Source organism: Mytilus galloprovincialis, chromosome 1, assembly GCF_965363235.1.
Source record: "Mytilus galloprovincialis chromosome 1, xbMytGall1.hap1.1, whole genome shotgun sequence".
Taxonomy (NCBI): Eukaryota; Metazoa; Mollusca; class Bivalvia; order Mytilida; family Mytilidae; genus Mytilus; species Mytilus galloprovincialis.
The window spans coordinates 4,800,352-4,826,916 of record NC_134838.1 but is presented as its reverse complement, the minus strand read 5'-3'; the positions used below and the strand labels follow the sequence as shown (position 1 = coordinate 4,826,916).

The 26,565-nt window shown below is 33.2% G+C and overlaps 1 protein-coding gene across 2 annotated transcripts; it reads left to right on the top strand.

The window, feature by feature from the left end:
- Window positions 1–4,779: 4,779 nt before the first annotated feature.
- Window positions 4,780–22,156, top strand: LOC143063531 (F-box only protein 7-like). 2 transcript variants are annotated; one of them, XM_076235737.1, is made up of 10 exons: window positions 4,780–4,940; window positions 10,805–11,351; window positions 12,094–12,259; window positions 14,317–14,388; window positions 15,221–15,310; window positions 16,915–16,967; window positions 17,520–17,643; window positions 19,701–19,738; window positions 20,631–20,817; window positions 21,898–22,156. In XM_076235737.1, exons 1-10 carry the CDS (start codon window positions 4,822–4,824, stop codon window positions 22,071–22,073), a joined length of 1,572 nt encoding a protein of 523 aa, XP_076091852.1. In that variant the 5' UTR covers window positions 4,780–4,821; the 3' UTR covers window positions 22,074–22,156. The 2 variants fall into 2 exon arrangements, with proteins under 2 accessions (XP_076091852.1, XP_076091860.1); XM_076235745.1 differs by lacking the exon at window positions 4,780–4,940 and adding an exon at window positions 6,478–6,592.
- Window positions 22,157–26,565: the final 4,409 nt, after the last annotated feature.

Sequence of the window (26,565 nt, the reverse complement as noted above, 5' to 3'; positions counted from 1 at the left end):
TTAATTTTATATAGCAATAACCTATCATTATTAAACAAAATGATGTGGATAAGTTTTTAAGAAATAGCAATGTATGCAGTATTTACATACATTCTATACATATCGAAGTCTCTTTTACAAATGGCTTCATTGTTTTTATTTCTGTTAGTGCAAACGCTACATTAATTGTCCTCTCATATTGCAGGCAGTTCATCGGGTTATAAATGCATACAACGTTTCCCAAAAATCCAAAATACCGCCAACTTAAAAATATCACTTTAACTACCATTTAATTAAGGGTATGTATTTGATCACTGCTTTACTTTGATGAGTTTAAAACGTGTCAAATAAAACTTCGCCATTCAAAGAAGATTTTTTTAAAATTTGAATGAGCTACGCATGTTAAAAATATTTTCCCCATATACGTAAGTTTCGGTTTTAAAACACTTTCTCTTTAAAAAGCTCTCCATGTAAATGATATTTTGATAACATGATGTTCTATTAATTTGAGAGTACACGAAGGAAAGTGTGAGCATTCATTAAGATGAACAAAAATAACTTGATAACATGATATTTATCTTAGTTGAATTAAGAGATAATATCGAAAAAAGTGTTTGATATTTAAATTTAAAGGGTTAAATGACTTTGATCATTCTTACCCCCTAATCATTAAACGTTTTACTTTTTATTATTAAAAGATGATATCTGCACCAAACTATGCCAATCTTGTACTAACATACCCTGAAGTATCTACAAACAAGTTTCGGTAAAACAATATATAACCCATTATTGCATGAAAGTCCTTGCAATTGTTGTCTTAGACCCCCGGGTAGAATAACACTTTTTGTGTTTGAAATTGTGTATAAACAAGACTTTTAAAATTTTGACAATATATAATAAATATTTTCGCATCTCTTTAAAGGTTATGCAATTGAACAACATTTAATTCTGAAAGCATTTGTAAATATAAATGAAGACATCAGTTTTATGTAATAGTGACATCAATCAAAATAGGAGGGACAGACATGACCAATTTTAGGAATTTTAACATTATTAAATTCCATAAAATAAAATTATGATATGTGATAAAAACAAAAAATCTAGACATTTCGAAGACAATTTGTTTTATACTGAATTTGCCAAAACGTAAACGAATCGCTTTGCTACCAGTAATTATGAAAATGATAAATATAATATAATATAAAATTAAAATATAATAAAACTGTAGAAAAATAATGGGCAGTTTTATATGATAAAAGGTTTCGATCAGACATAGTTAATAAAATCAGCTTCAATGTCATTGAACGTGCAATTGTTTTAGGCTTCATACACAGTGGCTGAAATCTTGAGAATGACACAGATAAATCTTAAGACAATTTAAATGTTCATGGGGCCCTGTAATATTAAACCAGGTCCAAAAGACAAGAAGGTAAATATTCGCTCAATGACGACTTTTAAACATAGGTTAAAACCTTAAAAAGAAGATATCAGAGGGACATTAAAAATGTTAAAATTGAAAAGAAACTGACAACGCCACATATAGGTGAAAAGGAAAACACAGAAAAGAAAAAAAAAGTTTACAGAAGATTAGAAATAAAACTGAAGAATTCGAAACACGATCATCACCCAAAATTAGGGGTGATCTCAATAGGTACGAGAGGATGAAAAAAATCCTGACCCACTAGTGGTACGGTAATCAAAGGAATACTTTATTTGCATGAAGCATATACATACTATGGCAAACAAAAATATATACAATATATGACAAATAAAAGACAGCACGGAGAACAGTAGTTACAGAGTATACAATAATATTATAATATATATATGATCTATTTGTTCAATCTGCATTTAAACAATTGCATAGTTTTACTAAACCGAACTGTGAAAAATCGAAAAAAAGAGAGAGAGAGAGAAAAAAAGAAGAGACAAGTAGTGATCAACTTACATCAATAAAATATAAACCCTCTCTATATAGAGATGAACAAGAATAATTTACCAGAGAGAATACATATACATGTATAAAGAAAAAGAGCAATGAGTAGCATAGATACATCGAATTTAAATACACAATCTCAATACATCTGTACACTGTAATAAGGCCATGGGCTTAAAGTATATAGTACAGTTACATGAAGAATGAATATTTCTAACTCCTATTGACTTTCATAAATTTCAACAGCATATACACCTGATTGTCGTCACAGCTTGATAAATGAATGAATTTATTTAAACCTTCAATATTTATATTTTCTGATTTATGTCTTTATTGGTGCTTCCATAGATATTGTTTTAGACAAATCAAAACATTATAAATATTTTTAGACTTATGGTCCTATTTCCACACCGGCTTTACTTATATGTTTGCATTGTACACGGTTATTATTTTCTGTTTATGATGATTAATCCGTTGGTTGTGTTCTGGTTGAAATTATGGTGTAGAAAGAGACATCGTTAAAAACTTTATTCATTTGATATCATTTGATAGACGGGTAATGTGTCGGATATAGCAGGAGTTTTCACTGATGTATTTTTAACATCTGACAAATGAGTTTTCATTAAATTTCTAGAGTCAATGTTGATCATGATTTCCTAGCAATTGAAAAGATGCGACAATCGACTTCTGAAAGAAAACAGAGAATTTTACCGTCTTGCAATAGGAAAGACTTGCATTGGGTATGCACATCCTTTATTTTTAGTTTGTCTATGGCATGCCGTTTTGCTATGATACCCAGGAACAAAAAATAAATCATTGAAAATTGAGAATGGAAATGGGAATATGTCGGAGACAATAACCCGACCAAAGAGCAGACAAAAGCCGAAGGTCAACAAACCATCGGGGTCTTCAGCGCAGCGAGAAAATCCCGCATCCGGAGGTGGTCCTCAGCTGGCTCATAAACAAAGTTGTGTACTAATTCAGTTGAAATGATGGTCACACTAACTCCAAAACATATAAATGAACTAAAAATTAAAAAAAAAGCATATAAGACTAACAAAGGTCAGAGGCCCATGAGTCTGGACAGGAGAAAAAATACACGCGCAGGGTTAAACATGTTTTGTGAGATCTCAACCCTCTTCCTATACCTCTAGACAATGTAGAATAAAGAAACACATGTGCAATACGCACAGTAAAACTCAGTTTTAAAGAAGTCCGAGTCCGATGTCAGAATGAGTATTAACAAAAGAAACTTAACACTCTTTTTCTTTTTTATTAAATTGCATCCAGTATATATATATATATAATGATCACTGAGTTATTAATCCACACCAAGAAGCAGCTTTTAGCCTCAATCCTCAATCTTATGGCCTTATGGCACAACTCTTCTCATTGGTGCATATTACACCCTATGAACAGAACAGAACAGAACAGAACATATTTTATTTCCAATTAAGGGCCCACAAGGGGCATACAGAGTATACATGAATAAGGCAAAAGAATATTGATTTGCATAGATACATAGATACAAACATTTTTTTTTTTTTTTTTTTACATACAGTTACAATACAATTACTAACTCATATTCACTTTAATAAATTTACCAACAGCATTAAGGACCTGATTGTCTTCACAGTTTAATAAATAAATAAATTTATGCTGATTATCAAGTATAGAAAAATTTGGAATTCTTTGACAAACAAAGTCAAAGAGAGCATCTCTATCTGATTTAAAATTTTCACAGTTAGTTAAAAAATGGATTTCATGTGTATCTTCCTCCATGTATTTTCCTCCATGTACTTTAATTTTGTTTTTGCTGTTACGATTGAGGTTGGACAACCATTATAACATCACTGCATAATATACTAATCCCCCCTTTTCGGAAACTATGTCTACATTTTGAAAGAACCGTAATATTTGTAGTATAATTTCAATATAATTTTTAGTTGGCAGATTTATTGTATACATATATAATTTGATCATGTCATACAGAGAAAACTTAACATTTTGATATAAGATTATATAATTATGTATGTGCAAATAAACATTGTCAATTTTCTACTTTTTGGAACTTTGGATCGTCAATGCTCTTTAACTTTGTACTTGTTTGGCTTTATAACTATTTTGTTTTGAGTGTCAATGATGAGTCTTATGAAGACGAAATGTGCGTCTGGTGTAAATTATAATCCTGGTACCTTTGATAACTTTCTACAAGCCAGTTTTGCTAGAATACGGTGAATGTATGTATGTATGTATGTATGTACTGAGATTCCGCCAATTAAGACGCACCCCTTGATTGACTGCAAGGGTACAGCGGATCCATGTACACTCCCTAAGGATTAATGGAGATGTGTCCTTTACAATATTATCCCACCACCAGAACAATCCCCACCCAACACCGCCCAAGGGAGCGTGTAGGACACCGGGAAGTCTGTTATTATGGTGGAGGAAGCCGAAGTACTCGGAGAGAACCACCGGGCCACTCGGTGGAAACAGACAAACCAGAGAGATATCAGAAGATTGATCTCCAGGTCAAAGTAGGGGACAACTTTGACCAACCGAGGCCCCAAAGTACCCATTCTAGTTTAAACTCCGGTTTGGGTACCAGAGATGTGTGTGAGAGGGTGAAAATTACCCTTCTGATGTACTGATAGTTTTAGCACCCCGAGTGAGAATCAAACTCGGGACCTTCAGCACTGTAGTCATCGGTCTTAACCATTAGACCACGAACTCACACAAGTGAATGTATTTTTAATGATTCACTATGATGATCAAAATGTAAGTTTGCGACCAAAGGGGGATAAGTCAATTAAAAATTGCAACCGTTTGTAACACAAGGGAAGTAATCCCATGCTAAACTTAGCTCTCCAGTTTGAAACAACAAAAGGTTCACACAACCAACAACAATGATGAAAATTAGAATTCGAAACCGCAAAATCACAAAGTCTATAGACATAGACAATGAGTGTAAACTAAATGATCTACGTCAGTTTATTTTTGGATTGTTTGACAACACTTTTCCAAGGTTAATTATTTATGTCATTCCTTAAATTGTTCCGTTTTGAACAATGTTTGAACCACAGGCACTTGTTTCTATCAGGAAAAAAAAACCCTGTATGGTGATTATACCTGTATAGAGGGAAAATCCTTCTTAAGAGGGATAAATTATCCCTCTATAAAAGGGTATTTAAGGAATAAAAGTACTGTAGTTGAAGAGTTGCCACCGTCAATTGTAGATTTGACGGTCGCAAATGCAGTTTTACTGGCGACGCGTAGCGGAGACAGTAAAACGGAGATTTGCGACGTCAAATCAAAATTGACGGTGGCAACTCTTCAACTACAGTACTGTTATTCCGATTCTAATGCATTACAAAAAGAAAAAATACGATAAAACTTGACAAAATGTCTCAATTTGACAAAAAGAAAAAAATCCGCGAAACTTCATGAATGATTTTGGCACAAAGACGTCATGGCTTAACGTGACGTCATACAAATGAAAACTTTCAAACTGGAGGTTATTTACGTTACCTGTACGCTTCAAATTCGGATAAAATTACATTAAAACAGCGAATTCGAGGTAGGTGTTGTTTTATTATCGATTATATAGAAGTAAACGAACATTTGTTGATTCAATCAATTCAAAATGGCGGGTCCCTCCTTAGTTACGCCTGGTCAACTGTGGATTTTACGGCAATTTTTAGCCAATGAAAAAAATCGTTACATCCAAATTGCATTAGAATTTTGTTTAGACTGGATTTAAATCAAAATAGGGCAGAATGGCATTTTTTACTTATTATGGCAATAACCTGCAACATTTGATGCACCAATTGATTTACTTAATTTACGCTGCTGGATAACTCGGACTAAAACAAAATCGGCCTATAACAAAATCGGACTATAACAAACTCGGACTATAACAAACTCGGACTATAACAAACTCGGCCTACCATTATTTATATGCAGAAATATATTGAACAAACTCGGACTACGATTAGTAGATTGTTACTTTTTTACTTTTATAAAAAAAAAAAAAGCGTATGTACGAATTTATGAGATTATAATGAATATTTTTGAAAAAAAGACCATAACTGTTATATAGAAATGTATTAAATATTGGTTATATGAGTTGAATTTGATATGTTTAAATGAGGATAATTAACTTCTATTTGAAATATTATTGTGATTTATTATGTTTATTGACAAAAGATATTTTAATGATTGGCGTGTGTACATGTTTTTATTGTGTTTTACTTTATTATTTGGTGTTTATGATTAGTATATAAACAAAGAGAAATTTGATTGACAGTGAATGAGTCCCCTGACTATTTTTATATATATCTTGTTATAAACATATTTTTTTTATCCCCTTAAAAAATTTACAAAAATAAATTATTTAACTAATTGTAGATAACAATTCATTTTAAATTAAAAATTGAAAATTAATTTCTAATAACAACAACAACCAAAATAATACTTATATTCTTCTAGTAGTCCGAGTTTGGTATAGTCCGATTTTGGGAGGCCGATTATGTTATAGGCCGAGTTTGTTATAGTCCGATTTTGTAATAAGCCGAGATATCATGGATTCTTAATTTACTATGCACATGCTCAGTTTGCTGCTTATCTGACTAAATATACAATCTATTGTTCATCATGATTGAAAGCTGTGATGATCAGGTAAATTCTACTCAGTTTTGCCTCACTGAACAGAATTTCTATTGTTAGATTTAACATGAAATTTAAAGGTCAACTATTCCTTTTGTTGTTGATCAGGTGTTCAGATAGGTATACAATAGATTGCAAGTTTTGTCACTTTAGCAGAAAACTGGTCATCCCAATTTTTAGTAAAGTGCATATGTTGATGCATATAATTCTAGAGATTATAGCCAATATAACTAGAAAATGCCATTCTGCCCTAATTTGGTTTAAATCCAGTGTAAACAAAAATACCTCTCTGTAGAGGGATAATTTTATCCCTCTAAAGAAGGATTATCCCTATATACAGGTATAATCACCATACAGGGGGGTTTGTTCCCAACCTGTTGGAAGACCCACTATCAATGTATATTTTCGTAAATATAGGTTGATAGTGGGTCTTCCAATGGATAGAAACAAGTGCTTGTGTTTTGAACACAGAGTTCTTACTTAAAGTTAAAGGGTTTTCCTACCTGCCTACTCTTCTTCTTTAAGTTTTCCAGTTTTCCATCTGAATAAAGATGATTAATAACTGGTGCATACGTGGCCTATTTATTTACAAGTAGTTAAAATCTTACTTATATATACAAAACGGTGCAGAGAACATATGTAGTGATTAAAACCTGATCTCTGAAAGAGTCGACTGTCTGTGTATTTACTACTGATGTTGGTAAAAGATTCCATTGAGTTCTTGTGTATGGGAAAAATGAAAATATGTACGAGTCTTTTGATGTATAAATGTGTCTGAAGGTGTGAGAATGATGTTTTCTGGTTCTCCATCCTGATGGAATGAGAAATGGTCTAGATGGTATAGCAACAAGATGATGTGTGATCTTGTACATCATAACCAGGCATGCACGCAGTCTGCTTTGTGTTTAAAGAGGCCAGTTGAGTGTGTTCAGCATGTTTGATACACTGCTAGTATTATAATACCTGTTGCAGGCATACCAAGCAGCTCTTGATGGTATGATACTAAACAACACCTAACAGGAAGGATTGTGCCTGATGTTCATATGATGAAATCATAATCTTTCAGTCAGTTTATTTGAAGTCTGGAGCTGGCATGTCAGTTAACTGCTAGCAGTCTGTTGTTATTTATGTATTATTGTCATTTTGTTTATTTTCTTTGGTTACATCTTCTGACATCAGACTCGGACTTCTCTTGGACTGAATTTTAATGTGCGTATTGTTATGCGTTTACTTTTATACATTGGCTAGAGGTATAGGGGGAGGGTTGAGATCTCACAAACATGTTTAACCCCGCCGCATTTTTGCGCCTGTCCCAAGTCAGGAGCCTCTGGCCTTTGTTAGTCTTGTATTATTTTGATTTTAGTTTCTTGTGTACAATTTGGAAATTAGTATGGCGTTCATTATCACTGTACTAGTATATATTTGTTTAGGGGCCAGCTAAAGGACGCCTCCTGGTGCGGGAATTTCTCGCTACATTGAAGACCGGTTGGTGACCTTCTGCTGTTGTTTTTTTTCTATGGTCGGGTGGTTGTCTCTGGCACATTCCCCATTTCCATTCTCAATTTTATCTCCTTTGGACCATCTCTATCTTCTAGACAGATTCTTAAGTATGGGGGTCCAAAACCGAGCAAGAGTATTCAAGTTTGGGCCGGACAAGTGCTTGGTATGCCTGGCTCTTGATGTTTTGATTAGATGTTTTCAGGTTTCTTCGAAGGAAGCAGAGTGTTTTGTTGGCTTTCAAGATTTTGTCATCTATGTGTTTGTCCGATTTAAGGTTTGATTGTAATGTGATGCCTAAATACTTAACAGATGTAACAGTTTCTAAAATATGGTTGTGAAGAGTGTAATTATGTTGTAGAGGTTGACGTTTAGTTGTGACAGAGAGAACATTACACTTGTCTGGGTGGAAGGCCATCAGCCAGTCTCCTTCCCATTTTGCAGCTGCATAAAGGTCAGCTTGCAGTTTAAGGCAGTCACTCTAGGATTTAACTGGCATATATATGATACTGTCATCAGCAAATAATCTTAGTTTGCTATGTGTAAGGTAGTCTGGGAGGTTGTTAATATAAGCCAAGAATAAGACTGGACCTAAGACAGTACCTTGATGACCTTCCATCAAGAACAACTGTTTTGAGTTCGATCGGAGAGAAATGCAGAGATCCAGTTTAAAGTGTTTCCATTAATTCCAAAATAGTGTAATTTGTAAAGTAAGTGACGATGCGGAACTTTATCAAAGGCCTTCACAAAGTCCATTATTACAAAGTCTGTTTGTGTTTTTGAATTGTTTATGGATTGAAGTTCTTGTATGAAGGAGAGAAGTTGTGTCTCGCAAGATCGAGAGCGCTTAAAGCCATGTTGGAGGTCAGACAAGATGTTATTTGCTTTGAGATGTTTCATAATATATGATGTTACTATGTGTTCCATTAACTTGCAGCAAATACAAGTGAATGAGATAGGTCTATAATTGACTGGTTTATGCTTATCCCCCTTTGTATATGCTGGTGCGACTCTAGCGTGTTTCCAGTCGTTAGGTGTAATACCAGTGTTGTATTACACCTAATGACTGCTATACTGTCATGATTATGTGTTATCAGTCAGAGCTGAGACATAGATAAGTCTGAATCTGCTTTTGACTCATAGAGGTTTAGATTTGTAAGTTTTAGGATTTGTCTCCATTTAATGCAAGACAAAATACGACTTTAATAAGTCAAATATTGTTAAGCAAGAAATAATTCACCAGAATCAAAAAGTTGCAAATATCGACTCCTACAAGTTGATAAGTGATCAAAATTGGTTAACTTCAAGACCCACGCATATTTATAAAAAGATCATGCATCTAAATCAAATAATGACAACATTGAAGGACAATGCTTTGTCTTCTAAAGAAAAATATGAATGAGAGTCTAAAAAAATCGGAGATAATGTTAATTAACCTTACAATGCGACCACCTGGAACCACACTTAATGAGGTAAAGCATCTGTGTTTAGTAAGGATGTTCAATTAGATAATTAAATATAGATAGCTCAAGTCCTTGTGAACTCTCAGACAAGTTTTTGCTGTCATAGGTGGTGTACTTTGGCCACCAAGTACAATTATGTTTTTCATCAACATAAATAGACCTAAACAAGTCTGTCATTTTCTGACTTAGATAAGTCTAAAATTGAAACACATTTTTATAATAAATAATGTTTTGAATTCTTTCAGTCAAAAACAGAAATCAACTTGTTTATGTCTGAGCTCTGACTGGTTATAACTTATATATATATTAAACTGGTGCACTAAGACTATGTATATCATAACTGTCACTCAAGAAAATATTCGGAAAGTATTTGAATATTTCATTTACACTTTCTACAATAAAACTTATCAAAAGTTATTTTTGTCCTGTAACCTGATTCAAGTCTGAGAGAATGATTCTTATTAAAAAATCACATTGTCTCCTTCGGAACTCAAACCCAAGATCTCTATATTTCTTGATATTGATACAGTACTTTGACACATGGTGATTAGTTCACATGTCCCCCTCACTCCATAATATTGTCTGAATAGTGTTTCAAGTCAGTGCTCTAACCAACCATGCTAAAGAAGTTTAGAACTGGCTAAGGATCCACTAGCTATGCAAGCAATTCCATCACAATATTGTGTGGTAGTGTTGTTTACATTTAATTTACAGGTTCTGTATATATGGTATATATGATAATCTAAAGTTTGATATTGATAAAAGAATAAAAAGATATATATGTATATATCAGCAGGGTTAAAGAACCTGTTAGTCAAATGCGTTTTGTTTAAATATACTTTATCACTTTTTTGGTCTTTTGGAAAATGTTGTTTGTGCTGTATTTAGACCCTTCTACAACGAAATTTGTTTTACATGCACACGTATAAAAATTGCGGTTTTTATCCAACGCAATCATAGGTTTGAACGTAGTTTTCAATTTAGACTCGTGTATATATATATATATATATAGATAGATAGGTTTCAATATGACATTATTATCGCTATTTAGACCAATTTAGAAAAACAGTCACTAAGACAACTAATCATTGGGTGATAAAGTGTTGCAGAAACATAGATCATCAGCAATGAGATTTTTCGAACCTGCAAAGTGGAAAGGGATTAATGTAAGTTGCAAAACTTGTTTCCCAATCCACTATAAATAAATATGTTTAAACTAATGAGATTTTTAAATATATATGTTAAATATCTTCTTGTTTTTTAGGGGATATTTCTTTAGTTTAAATGGTAGAGATCCTATGACAGGAGCTGACACGTCTACAGAAGAAGATAGTCCGTGGAATAAAGATGATTTAACACTTAAAGACTGCAATATTGTTGGGGGGGATTTAATCCACATTGTATCTTTAGACGAGGAGAAGATACCAACACTCAGTAATGAACAGGACAAAAGTGTTGCTATGGAAACAGATCATTCAACTTGTTCTAGTTCTAAAAATGAAGATAACAAACCATCAACTAGTGGCTACTATGGCAACATTTCACACATAGCAAACACTGAAAACCCTACATCAGCAGCATCTGGTTTGTCATATAGTGAACCAGATGTAGCTATGGAAGAGAAACCAGTAGACCATGCCATTGTAAACAAATGTTTATCAGAGCCATTATTATGTAGAGACAGTGTACAGGGAGCAGTACCGCCATTACTGGTTAAAGTTTATATAGAAAGTGACGTTACATCTACACATGAAGCTCTGGTTATTGTATTACATATTCTAATGTTAGAATCAGGATACATACCTGTGCAGGTAAGGGATTGCTCTGGTTATTGTATTACATATTCTAATGTTAGAATCAGGATACATACCTGTGCAGGTAAGGGATTGCTCTGGTTATTGTATTACATATTCTAATGTTAGAATCAGGATACATACCTGTGTCGGTAAGGGATTGCTCTGGTTATTGTATTACATATTCTAATGTTAGAATCAGGATACATACCTGTGCAGGTAAGGGATTACTCTGGTCATTGTATTACATATTCTAATGTTAGAATCAGGATACATACCTGTGCAGGTAAGGGATTACTCTGGTTATTGTATTACATATTCTAATGTTAGAATCAGGATACATACCTGTGCAGGTAAGGGATGCAGACTTTAATGTACATTTGTCTTTGGGGGGGGGGGGGGTACTTCCTATATACAACTTTTGTACAAGGTGATAGCATATGCCGCTGGAATAGGTCACAATTACAAACTTGAAAATATGTGGATGGGTCAGGAAAACGATCAGAAATTGTTTAATAGGGTCAATAAAGTTCCAATAACCTCTGCTTCTGTAATCTTTCTGGGTGTTCTCGGCTGTGTTTTGTTAAAATAACTTTTCAAAATATCACAAATTAACTTTCTATTCAAGGTTGCCATGGTAATAGGTCATCAGGTTGTATAACTACCATTACTGTGACCTTCACATTCATCCTTATCAACATTTGCCTCATGATCATAGTGTATTTGACCATCAAGGTCACTTTATTTATTTCTTTTAAAGACCTCAGATCAAAGCACAGCCTCTGGAAGATCAGATATGATGAATGCAGATTGGAAGAGAGGATCACCAGCAAGTTATACATTAAAGTACACACACAACAGTTGTTCTGATACAGATATATTTACTCTAGTCTGTTTAAAGATGGGTAAATTATTGATCATTCATGGTAAGTTTTAAAAATTCAGATAAATGATGATGTAAAGCATGGTAAAAACATTCAGAAATGATGTTCTACTACCATTTATTTCTTATATCTAAATTCTCCCAACTGTATTAAAGGCAACTCTGTTGTTCTTATTCTGAATATGAATAAACTACTGTGGTTCTCACTTACAAAATGTAGTTACTTAGGCAAGTCCATGATTCCTGGACTCATGAAAATAGGTTAGACTCATCAATTTCAAAATGAGTGAATCCATAGATGCATTAATATTATAAATTGTATCAATTGAGCACATTTATCATCAATTTAAAACAAAACTTTATAATACTCTAAATTTGACGTGGTTTCCATTTTATTATTTGAACCCTTCAAAAATAGTGAGAACCCTGGAAGAACAATCAGTTTTTAATATTGTATGTCTGTCTTTTCACTGAAAATTTTCTTCATAAATAAACCGTTAACTTTTATCTCTTAGTGAACTACATTGCCTTCAGGTGGTATTAGTGTCTTTTGCGATCTTGGATTGTAAAAAACAGAATCTTATGCTGGCGTCACACATTGGTGTATAGCATGTATAGACCAGCCTGCACTAGACGTACAAAGAAAAATGACAAAAGTCCTTTTACATTAGTTGCACGCCAGAGGAACGTTAAGCAATTGTTAAACCTGTGTTGCATAAGTTTGAAGTACGTCTAAATGCAAATTTATACGCTTGGGGAACGCTATAACTCAAGGGAATTTTTATGCAGCTTAAAATTTTTAATCCAGCTCAGGCGTGTGTCAAGCATATTCCTGTACGCTACACACACGAAATACATATGCTACAAGAGAGTTGAAAACGCTACAGATAATTTGAGACACGTTAAGGGCACATTGTATATGCTTCAAGATTGTTCGACTTTAACTAAAATGTATGGGGGTGTGTTTGTCTCAAACACCTCATAATTAAACGTCCCAGACACACTGAAAGCACGGTGTAATGTCCCAGATACGACTGGGACACGTCTCAAATATGTTCAAGAAACTTTTTTCCTTTGTAGCATCTATTCCATCTACGTAAGACAAACGCCATAAATAAGCCAACATACGTTATTTGAATGCCCGATAAACGCTTAAGTCCCTTTTCGTACGCCCAATACACGCTTAAAGCTTGTTGTGCACACGATACAGATATGATTGACAGGTTGCATGCATCCAAAATGTCTAGCGTATTAGCAGCGTACATGATTTTTACAACAAATAGAAGTTTTTAACGACCTTGACTGGCTATACAGCCCTTGCCATTTTTTTTTTTATCTTTCTTTGCACGGTCAGTATTTTTAAATTTTTTTTTTTTTTTTTACCATGTCCAGCGTTTGTCGTAGTTATACACTGCTGTGTGACACCGGTATAAGGTCCAGAATTTCAATCAAGTTAGCTGAATTTGATTCAGGAATGCAGAAAACTAATGTGAATTTGCTTTTAAAAGAATAAATTTATAAGATTACAACTGATAAATATTAATATATATACATGTGTAGATACTGTGTGCTTGATTTTTATTGTTTTTAAATTGGAAATTTTCTTTAATTAAGGGGGGTTACTCTGAAAATGAGCATTTTCTGAAGGAATCGACATGGAATTTTGCTATTGTGTATTTTAGTAATGTTTAGGCGGAAAAAATGCACAGTGACCCTATCTTTTCTTTTGATATTCTCAAAGCATTTTCTAAAAGCTATTTTCTCATATTTTATTTTACAATTCTATCATTTAGTTAAGCTTATAATCCCAGAATGATTATTTTTCCTGTATAATTCATACTAAATTTGTCATTTTGTCACAATCTGTAGCTTGAGAAAATGTGCAGAAACGTATCATTTTTATTATATTTTTGAACATATATGTACCGGTACTACATTTTGGCAAAGTCTGAAAAAGATATAAAAAATATAATAGAAACTATCAAAGAACTGCCGAATATCAAAATACAAAAAAATTAGTCTATGAAATGTATTAAATTGTTTTTTTTTTTAAATGTCAGTTAATTTTGGTGATTTTTAGAGATGGCTTCTCTTTTACAGGTAGAAGCCCAGATAAAGAAGATATACCATTGAATATAACATTTTGTGACTTCATACAATCCATTGATGGTGGTAAGTGACTTCATACAATCCATTGATGGTGGTAAGTGACTTCATACAATCCATTGATGGTGGTAAGTGACTTCATACAATCCATTGATGGTGGTAAGTGACTTCATACAATCCATTGATGGTGGTAAGTGAGAACAAATATACTAATGTACAAAAGATTGTCCTGATATTGGATTTTCATTTTGTTCTGCAATAAATGCTCAAGATATTGTAGATGGATCTATCCATAACACAGAAAACAGCTTAAACCCTATACAGTCAACTTGGGCTGTTTTTAACTCTGTTGTCTTTATTTCACAACGAAATATGTTTTAAACTGTTTGCGGTGAATAAGGTTTAATTTTTCTCTACCCAAACTTCACTTATAATAAGCAATGTAAAGGTTCATTTTTGTAATGTTCAATTTTAATATATGACTGCAAAAAAATAGAATTTGTATAATGGTATCCCTTCATCATCATTGGAGTAGTTGTCTTCGTAGGATGACATTTGGTTTCTGGACAATAACTTTAGCTTAGGTGTATGGATCTCTGTGAAAGGAGTACAGGCTTATCTAACTCAAATATTACTGCATATTTAAAAGTTATCAATATATTCTTAAATTTGTCATATCTTGACTATGGTACCAGGTATTTAGAAAATAAAATTTTAAGTATATTTCAGATTGGCAAAGTATGTGCACTCACAAAAAACATCTTCATATTTGGTGAAATTATGTCAATAGTTATAATAAAGCTTCTCTTAAATTATTTTTTTTGTTTCATATGACTGTGAGAAGAGCCTATGCAAAATATGTCACATCTCTATCTATCTATATATATATATATTTCAGAAATAAATAAAGTATATAAGAATTTACCAAAGTTGTCAATGATATTTAAAGATAATATATCATTACCGCTACTGCAGACCTATAGACAAAGTAAGTTATTGATCAATTTATTTGGTCAGTTATATTATAGTCATATGTAAATAGATGAGTTACCAAGTCGTCTTACACTTTAAGAATGTACTGCAAGCCATTATATTCTTTTTAAATGTGACTTGAAATGAATGTTATTGTACACCATCCTTTAGTAAAACAACAATTAACAGTGGAATCCCCTGTATCTGTTCAGCCAGTGATAGTGTGCATAATCTGATCGGTCATAGACACAGCATGAATAAAATCCTTCTATTTGTCTACACGAGGTACAGACAATGTGTAAATTGATAAGTTCAAGCATATATAAATATATAATTGCAATCCCATGTCATTAAAAAATTTACATCTTTAGATTATGTGGTTTCCTTTCAAGACACATTTTATAAAAATGAAATAACTTTTGCACTGCATTTAAGAGATAACTGTATTGTATTTGAAGCTTTAAGGACGTCCATCGGTAGTTTTACTGTCGCAAATTTAGTTTACCTGGCGACGCAGAGGGGAGACAGGTAAACGGGTATTTGCGACAGTAAAACTACCGATGAACGTCCGCAAAGCTTCAAATACAATACAGTTATCTCTACTGTAATGCAAAACAATTTCATTATTAATTTCAATCATGATTTCAGTGTAAAATCTTCATTAAAGAAAATTCCGCGAAAAGATGTTATCTTCTTTGGTCCCTACACTAGGTGACGTCATAGGTATGCTTCCGGCGTCAAACATAAACACCGGGCGTTTTCTGGCTTCTGTGCCGCTTCAGAATGTAATAAAATTTGATAAAAAGAAGATTTTTAGGTGCAACATGTGAGTTTTTTGGCTTATTATTGTAGAAATGACATGTCAATATATTCATCAATTCAAAATGTCGTTTCCTTAGTTACAGACAAGGAGATAGAGAATTTTACGCTTACTGTCATCCAATCAGAACCATTGTTACAAAATAATTGCATTAGAATTCATTTTTGGAGTGTTGGTTTTTTTTTTAGGTGAGAGGGGATTTTGTACATGTCATCGTGAAATTGTTAAATTTAATAAAAAAATTATGCCACAAAATGCACTTTAGCTGGAATCACAAAAAACACTTCAGGTGGAATCACAGAATACACTTCAGCTTGAGTCAAACAGCCTGAAGTGTATTTTGTTGTATGAAATCTTTCGTATATTCAAATTTCAAGGTGACATGCATGAAATCCACTTTCATCTGAGGAACTCCAAACAGGGGTTTCCCTAATTTTGAACAAACATATTGTATAAAGATATTATCTGATGATTGGTTCTATGAGTTTACCGAAATGTAGCCAAAATTCTTACGTGCCCAGACACACTGAACTACTCCATAATTGTTGTACATTGACTTTAATTGTAAATTATTATAAATTTATTAATTTTCAAGGCTTTCAATTTTCATGGATTTTTTGGTTTTGTGGTGATAATCGTACAAAGCTACCAATTCTATAACAAATACAGATAGTAAAGAGCATGTATAGAAAGCTACCAATTCTATAACAAATACAGATAGTAAAGAGCATGTATAGAAAGCTACTTTTTGTGTTTTAAAGAAAAGAGAAGGTATATTAACTGTGTTTACTTATTTACAGATCATGGATTTCCTGTGTTGAGTGGTATTATGTCATTAAGTCACGAAATCAAAGTAAGTTCTCCTTTCATTGCCTCAATAAAGTAAATAATTGGGAATATTTTTTTAGTGCATCAGTCAAAGGGAAATTAAATGGTTCTTTCATAGTCATTTAGCAGCTGATCAACTTATCAATGGCTTTATTTACTAAAAAAAGAATAAAAAGATATATTCAACAGAAAAAGTATAAACAAAATACCCAGAAAATATGAGTAAGATACACAGGAAAAAATATACATGTTCAATGTTCATAAGGTATGATCTGTTGACACAAGTTTCAGAGGCGGACTAAGAGGGGAGGCCAATGGGTGCCACCCCCCCCCTTTTCGGAGAAAATTTGGTTAATTATATAGTAAATCACTGGAGCATGAACTGAGCGGGCCCCCAGTTAGGCAGTCAGTGGGCCCCCACTTATAAAAGTTTCTGGATCCGCCATTCAGTTTCATCACGATTTATTCTGCATTTTATGTAAGATTTGTGTGATTAGTGTTATGAAATGGTTCATAGTTTAAACAACAATTTGATTTCCATTAGTTTAAACAAAATCACACCTTTTTTTCTTTATAGTTGACAGTTTTTAGTTTCCTTGATGTGCCAAGCACTGTAAGAATGATGGATACATGTAAAGATTTCCAACAGATTTGTAAAGACAGATATTTATGGCGCAGACATTATCTCAAAGATTTTGGAAGTACGTATGAAGAGAGCCTTGTGGAAATACGTGTGTAGTTACCAGGATTTATTAACTTGTTAGCAGTCACTGTAAAAATATAAACAGTTACCTAACCTCAAATACAAATGTTCATTGCTGATGTTTTACAGACTTATACAGTTACCTAACCTCAAATACAAATGTTCATTGCTCATGTTTTACAGACTTATACAGTTACCTAACCTCAAATACAAATGTCCATTGCTCATGTTTTACAGACTTATACAGTTACCTAACCTCAAATACAAATGTTCATTGCTGATGTTTTACAGACTTATACAGTTACCTAACCTCAAATACAAATGTTCATTGCTCATGTTTTACAGACTTATACAGTTACCTAACCTCAAATACAAATGTCCATTGCTCATGTTTTACAGACTTATACAGTTACCTAACCTCAAATACAAATGTCCATTGCTCATGTTTTACAGACTTATACAGTTACCTAACCTCAAATACAAATGTTCATTACTCATGTTTTACAGACTTATACAGTTACCTAACCTCAAATACAAATGTCCATTGCTCATGTTTTACAGACTTATACAGTTACCTAACCTCAAATACAAATGTTCATTGCTCATGTTTTACAGACTTATACAGTTACCTAACCTCAAATACAAATGTCCATTGCTCATGTTTTACAGACTTATACAGTTACCTAACCTCAAATACAAATGTCCATTGCTCATGTTTTACAGACTTATACAGTTACCTATAGTCGCCGTCAGCTGAAATTCGTAGCGGTTATCGGTAAAAATAATCTAAACTATCAATCGCGTTTACTCGAGATATAGTTTTTTACATTCCATTCAAAAATCGCATTTAGAAAAACCACTACTGACCTACCTTTTAAGTGATCGCACTGTCATAATCCTGACCTTCACATTTTCATAGACGATTTTGAATGGTGGAATCAGCCATTGTTTTTACCGGAAGTGTTTCCGTGGAGTTCAATTTCATAAAATTTGCATAAAGCGCGGGAAACCTTATCACATCAATGAAAGGAACATTTCAGGAAACTGCGTACAGTGACGAATGTCATATGTAAACAAATGATCCTCATAGAAACGAAGATGGCGGAATTACAATGGAAAATATTCTGGAAAAAGTGAAGGTCAGGATTATTACAGTGCGATCACTTAAAAGGTAGGTCAGTAGTGGTTTTTCTAAATGCGATTTTTGAATGGAATGTGAAAAACTATATCTCGAGTGAACGCGGTTGATAGTTTAGATTATTTTTACCGATAACCGCTACGAATTTCAGCTGACGGCGACTATAACCTCCAATACAAATGTTCATTGCTCATGTTTTACAGACTTATACAGTTACCTAACCTCAAATACAAATGTTCATTGCTCATGTTTTACAGACTTATACAGTTACCTAACCTCAAATACAAATGTTCATTGCTCATGTTTTACAGACTTATACAGTTACCTAACCTCAAATACAAATGTCCATTGCTCATGTTTTACAGACTTATACAGTTACCTAACCTCAAATACAAATGTCCATTGCTCATGTTTTACAGACTTATACAGTTACCTAACCTCAAATACAAATGTTCATTGCTCATGTTTTACAGACTTATACAGTTACCTAACCTCAAATACAAATGTCCATTGCTCATGTTTTACAGACTTATACAGTTACCTAACCTCAAATACAAATGTTCATTGCTCATGTTTTACAGACTTATACAGTTACCTAACCTCAAATACAAATGTTCATTGCTCATGTTTTACAGACTTATACAGTTACCTAACCTCAAATACAAATGTTCATTGCTCATGTTTTACAGACTTATACAATGTATTTAAATTAACAGTGAAATATTTACTAACAGATAATGTCACCACTTCACCGAATAATTTTACACACACATAAATATTCCTATAAAAAATACTTTTATTTCAAGGGAAAAAAATATATATTTTGGTCCACTGATATTCAAAAATTGATGCCTTAAGTAAATAAGAGTATGTTTGAGCTAAGGAAAGGAGTAATTTTAACATTGTATGTATTTTAGATAGACAGAATAATGATTTATCACAAGACTGGTATACAGTAAGTACATACTATTTTATATTTTATACACAATATTTATTGATAAAATTGAGAATGGAAATGGGGAATGTGCCAAAGAGACAACAACCCGACCATAGAGCAGACAACAGCAGAAGGTCACCAACAGGTCTTCAATGCAACGAGAAATTTTCGCACCTGATGGCTTCTGTCATGTATTCTTCATTAGTTCCAGTATCATTATTTTGATACAATGTTTTAAGGTTGTAAGGGGCTTATTTTGTTACAATGCTTTAAGGTTGTAAGGGGCTAAATTATTTTAAGTTTGATTTATACAAATACGTTGATACTTTTATCTTCCAAAGAAATAAAAAATAAATCAAAAAATTAAGTTAAAATGGGAGGTAACTGCAATTATTGCTTTCAAATACATTCTACTGTGGTTTTGATGTTTTGGACATGTTTTGGGTTTTATACATCTTTGGCTTTCAAATATTTGGTATTTAGCATTCCTGGTGATATTAAATCCAAAAATGTGCTTTGGATGCATACCATGTATAAACTTTTGTTGTCAATGTAACTTTGAACTCAAAAGAGCCATGGTCATTTTCATTAAATAATCTATGAATATTTTGTCAAGTAAAGTAATATCTAAAGTTAAGTTTATCTATTCTAATAAAAATAGACAGTAGGTACTGAGAACATGAATTATGAAAATGAGGTAAATGTTTGTTATCATATAAAAACTCTAATTTATTTGAAGCCAAATATTTTCATTTTACATTTATATTACTAAGTAGAATTTGAAATATATACCTGTTTACATGTATGTTTCCCATTATAGATCTATAAGACAGAATCCTGTTTACATGTATGTTTCCCATTATAGATCTATAAGACAGAATCCTGTTTACATGTATGTTTCCCATTATAGATCTATAAGACAGAATTTCAATTACGGAAACAAAGAGAGAAAGATAGACGTAGATTTCTAAGTCAGATGACCTGTATTGTGCCTCCTGTATTTAGACCAGATCATGATCCAGGTTTCCCTAACCCACTACCGTCGTATCCACCAGGAATGATTGGAGGAGATTTTGATCTTTTCCCACAGTTCCAAGGTAAGAATAATACACATTGCCATATTTAAAACAAACTATTTAGTTCCCAAGTGAAGAAGTTTTATCATTACAAGTTACAGATCAAGTTGGAATTTTGTTCTGGTCTGATGATTTTGTGCAGAGTTATGGTCTTTGGACATAAAAAAATATCACTTAAATAATCAGTTTTCAACAGTTTTTTCCTCAAGATTGAAGATATTGACTTGATATTTTGATAACAAGTTATTATAAATAACTTTTTATTTATTTTTGCGTCATTATAATGAATTTTAAACTGATAGGAGAATGCTTATTCTCCTTGAAATTCTTCTTTCTTCATTCGACTGCACATAATTTCACGCATGAATTACCATGCACACGAAAAGTTTTTGTCGTAAATTCACTTATTTTTTCAAATATTTTGATTGATTAAAAATGTTAAATTATTGTACTTCTGTCACTTACAAATTATTATCGTTATGTGTATCTGTGAAAGACTCAAAATGACATTTCACCCAATTTCACCATTTTCCCGCTAAAATATTGGGTTTAAGGCCAAATATTTTTTTTCCTTATCGGTGACCTGTGTTTTTTATTTGTTCATTCTTTGAAGCAATATTTCAGCTTTTTATATTACACTTTTGGACCAAGTGTCATAGAACGTTTTTTGATATTCTGATAAAAATATGTCAACACCTCTATTTTCCCTATCATTTCATTGAAAAACAGTCCCTTTTACATACCTCTTTAAAAGTTATATTTTGAGCTTAAATGGTCTGGGACCCCCTATTTTTTTTTTTCGACCAATTTGAATCACTCTCTATAGAAAATAAAATAACAAAAAATACGGCACTTTTGATAGAAACTTCGAATAGGCACGAGCCACCTTAATTAGACCCAATTTGTTTTAAGATGCTGTAAAAAAAAAAGTAGGAAATTCTTGCAATATTTTTATTATTAGAATTTTTGGAGAAAAATAAGAGTGATCTATTTATCTGTGTGTTCCACTAATAACAAAGGATTGAAAAACTAACAATATACAGAACAATAAGATCATACATGTAATAAAATTTTAACAGAAAGTTTTATTTTCTGTTTCAGGTCCTGGTGGTGTTGGTGGTTTTGGTGGTCGGAGAAGTGGACATAATCCATTACAACCATTACAGCCACGATTTGATCCTTTAGGACCGGGACATAGTTTTCGGCCTGGAAGGGGTGGTGGATTAAGAGACAATAGAGGAATGTTTGGGAGAATTGGAGGACCCAGATTTTTTTAAACTTTTAATTAAAAGTTGAAGAAAAATCAGTTACTATTTTGATATGTTGAATAATCTGTTAAAATTATACCTTTATTTATAAATATGAAGTGCTTTGTTTTCTTCTATAAAACATACAAAAGGATAACAAGAATTACTACTATTTTGGACATGTCACTAGACACACCAATCGGCAAAAAAACTCATTCATAAAAAAAAAAAAGACACAAGGCAAATATTTAACAAGAAACAACAATTGTCAAGATAGCTGGACAGGGTACAGGGACATAATTTGATAGCTTGACAAGATACAATTTGGTGGAGTTACAATGTATACCAGTTTGCACATCCTTGTAATTATCTAGTATTGTTTTTATAAAACAAGACTGTGTTGTTGATGAAATCTGTTCTGCAGTACCTTCAGGTACGCATGACAGGTCAACAATACTTGATATGCAGATAAGTTGATGTGGGTTTGATATATGAACTTGACTTTAATTTCATAATCCATTAAATGGGTTAAGTCAAGTTACTATTTTTTCACTTTTTGTTGTTTGTAATTTAGTGGTATTGGTTTTATATACTTAAAGCCTAATGGTGACTTGCACTTGTTTCATCCTCGATTTAAGTTATTTGTTTTTGGTAGATAGTTGTCTCATTAGTAAATGTATCACATCTTCATCCTTTTATAAGTGTATACCTTCCGACTTCAAAGCAACTTTCAACATGTATGAAGAACAAGTGATAAAAAAGAAAGTCAATGACCAGATTAAGGCAGTAGTTAACACTAATTCTTTGAACCATTTAGAGCATAATGCCTCAAAGATGATATAAAAGAGACAGACATGTGCACTTCTTACTATTTTAGTAACTGAATAAAAGAATATATCGCCTATTCAAAATATTTGGCAAATTCATCAAATAATTCATTTATAAAGGGACATAACTCAAGAACGGTGAAAGTGACGGCACAAAAACTTCAAAATGATCTGTGTTTGGTGGTAATAAGTATTGTTGAGATAAAATAACATTTGGTCGAGGCCAAATAAAGTTGAAAGTAGAAACAGCAAATTTGGCAATTATTCTATTTACAAAGGGACATAACTCATTACAATGAAAGTGCAACACCCAAATTTGTTTGGGAAAACTTCAGCTAGTTAATGAAACCAATTTCAGGCTGATGGAAGAACAATGCCAACACTGATTAAACACAATTCCCTTGACACATAGCTGACATCTGAATTTTCTATACCAAATAATTTGCTTATGAAACTAATGTGAAGCGTATGACGTGGCTCAACTTGTGATTCATATAATGCATCCACATACCAAATATAATCAATAATGTATGGCAATATAAAACAAAAGAGATGTGGTATGATTCTTATTGAGAACAACTATAACCCAAAAGAAAAATGACAAGCATGCAAACAACTTGTCACCCTATTGTCTTCAATGTTAATCAAAACCTTCCTGATAACCTGGGACAGTGGTTAAACAGCAAAACACCCTATTGTCTTCAATGTTAATCAAAACCTTCCTGATAACCTGAGACAGTGGTTAAACAGCAACACACCCTATTGTCTTCAATATTAATCAAAACCTTCCTGATAACCTGGGACAGTGGTTAAACAGCAAAACACCCTATTGTCTTCAATATTAATCAAAACCTTCCTGATAACCTGAGACAGTGGTTAAACAACTTGTCACCCTATTGTCTTCAATATTAATCAAAACCTTCCTGATAACCTGAGACAGTGGTTAAACAACAAAACACCCTATTGTCTTCAATATTAATCAAAACCTTCCTGATAACCTGAGACAGTGGTTAAACAACTTGTCACCCTATTGTCTCCAATATTAATCAAAACCTTCCTGATAACCTGGGACAGTGGTTAAACAGCAAAACACCCTATTGTCTTCAATGTTAATCAAAACCTTCCTGATAACCTGGGACAGTGGTTAAACAACTTGTCACCCTATTGTCTCCAATGTTAATCAAAACCTTCCTGATAACCTGAGACAGTGGTTAAACAGCAAAACACCCTATTGTCTTCAATGTTAATCAAAACCTTCCTGATAACCTGGGACAGTGGTTAAACAGCAAAACACCCTATTGTCTTCAATGTTAATCAAAACCTTCCTGATAACCTGAGACAGTGGTTAAACAGCAACACACCCTATTGTCTTCAATGTTAATCAAAACCTTCCTGATAACCTGGGACAGTGGTTAAACAGCAAAACACCCTATTGTCTTCAATGTTAATCAAAACCTTCCTGATAACCTGGGACAGTGGTTAAACAGCAAAACACCCTATTGTCTTCAATATTAATCAAAACCTTCCTGATAACCTGAGACAGTGGTTAAACAACTTGTCACCCTATTGTCTTCAATATTAATCAAAACCTTCCTGATAACCTGAGACAGTGGTTAAACAACAAAACACCCTATTGTCTTCAATATTAATCAAAACCTTCCTGATAACCTGAGACAGTGGTTAAACAACTTGTCACCCTATTGTCTCCAATATTAATCAAAACCTTCCTGATAACCTGGGACAGTGGTTAAACAGCAAAACACCCTATTGTCTTCAATGTTAATCAAAACCTTCCTGATAACCTGGGACAGTGGTTAAACAACTTGTCACCCTATTGTCTCCAATGTTAATCAAAACCTTCCTGATAACCTGAGACAGTGGTTAAACAGCAAAACACCCTATTGTCTTCAATGTTAATCAAAACCTTCCTGATAACCTGGGACAGTGGTTAAACAGCAAAACACCCTATTGTCTTCAATGTTAATCAAAACCTTCCTGATAACCTGAGACAGTGGTTAAACAGCAACACACCCTATTGTCTTCAATGTTAATCAAAACCTTCCTGATAACCTGGGACAGTGGTTAAACAGCAAAACACCCTATTGTCTTCAATGTTAATCAAAACCTTCCTGATAACCTGGGACAGTGGTTAAACAGCAAAACACCCTATTGTCTTCAATATTAATCAAAACCTTCCTGATAACCTGAGACAGTGGTTAAACAACTTGTCACCCTATTGTCTTCAATATTAATCAAAACCTTCCTGATAACCTGAGACAGTGGTTAAACAGCAAAACACCCTATTGTCTCCAATGTTAATCAAAACCTTCCTGATAACCTGGGACAGTGGTTAAACAGCAAAACAACCTATTGTCTTCAATATTAATCAAAACCTTCCTGATAACCTGAGACAGTGGTTAAACAGCAAAACACCTTCCTGATAACCTGAGACAGTGGTTAAACAGCAAAACACCCTATTGTCTCCAATGTTAATCAAAACCTTCCTGATAACCTGAGACAGTGGTTAAACAGTAAAACACCCTATTGTCTCCAATGTTAATCAAAACCTTCCTGATAACCTGGGACAGTGGTTAAACAGCAACACACCCTATTGTCTTCAATATTAATCAAAACCTTCCTGATAACCTGGGACAGTGGTTAAACAGCAAAACACCCTATTGTCTCCAATGTTAATCAAAACCTTCCTGATAACCTGGGACAGTGGTTAAACAGTAAAACACCCTATTGTCTTCAATGTTAATCAAAACCTTCCTGATAACCTGGGACAGTGGTTAAACAGCAAAACATCCTATTGTCTTCAATGTTAATCAAAACCTTCCTGATAACCTGGGACAGTGGTTAAACAGCAAAACATCCTATTGTCTTCAATGTTAATCAAAACCTTCCTGATAACCTGGGACAGTGGTTAAACAGCAACACACCCTATTGTCTTCAATGTTAATCAAAACCTTCCTGATAACCTGAGACAGTGGTTAAACAGCAAAACACCCTATTGTCTTCAATATTAATCAAAACCTTCCTGATAACCTGAGACAGTGGTTAAACAGCAAAACACCCTATTGTCTTCAATATTAATCAAAACCTTCCTGATAACCTGAGACAGTGGTTAAACAGCAACACACCCTATTGTCTTCAATGTTAATCAAAACCTTCCTGATAACCTGGGACAGTGGTTAAACAGCAAAACACCCTATTGTCTTCAATATTAATCAAAACCTTCCTGATAACCTGAGACAGTGGTTAAACAGCAAAACACCCTATTGTCTTCAATGTTAATCAAAACCTTCCTGATAACCTGAGACAGTGGTTAAACAGCAAAACACCCTATTGTCTTCAATGTTAATCAAAACCTTCCTGATAACCTGAGACAGTGGTTAAACAGCAAAACACCCTATTGTCTTCAATATTAATCAAAACCTTCCTGATAACCTGGGACAGTGGTTAAACAGCAAAACACGCTATTGTCTTCAATATTAATCAAAACCTTTCTGATAACCTGGGACAGTGGTTAAACAACTTGTCACCCTATTGTCTCCAATATTAATCAAAACCTTCCTGATAACCTGAGACAGTGGTTAAACAGCAAAACACCCTATTGTCTTCAATATTAATCAAAACCTTCCTGATAACCTGGGACAGTGGTTAAACAGCAAAACACCCTATTGTCTTCAATG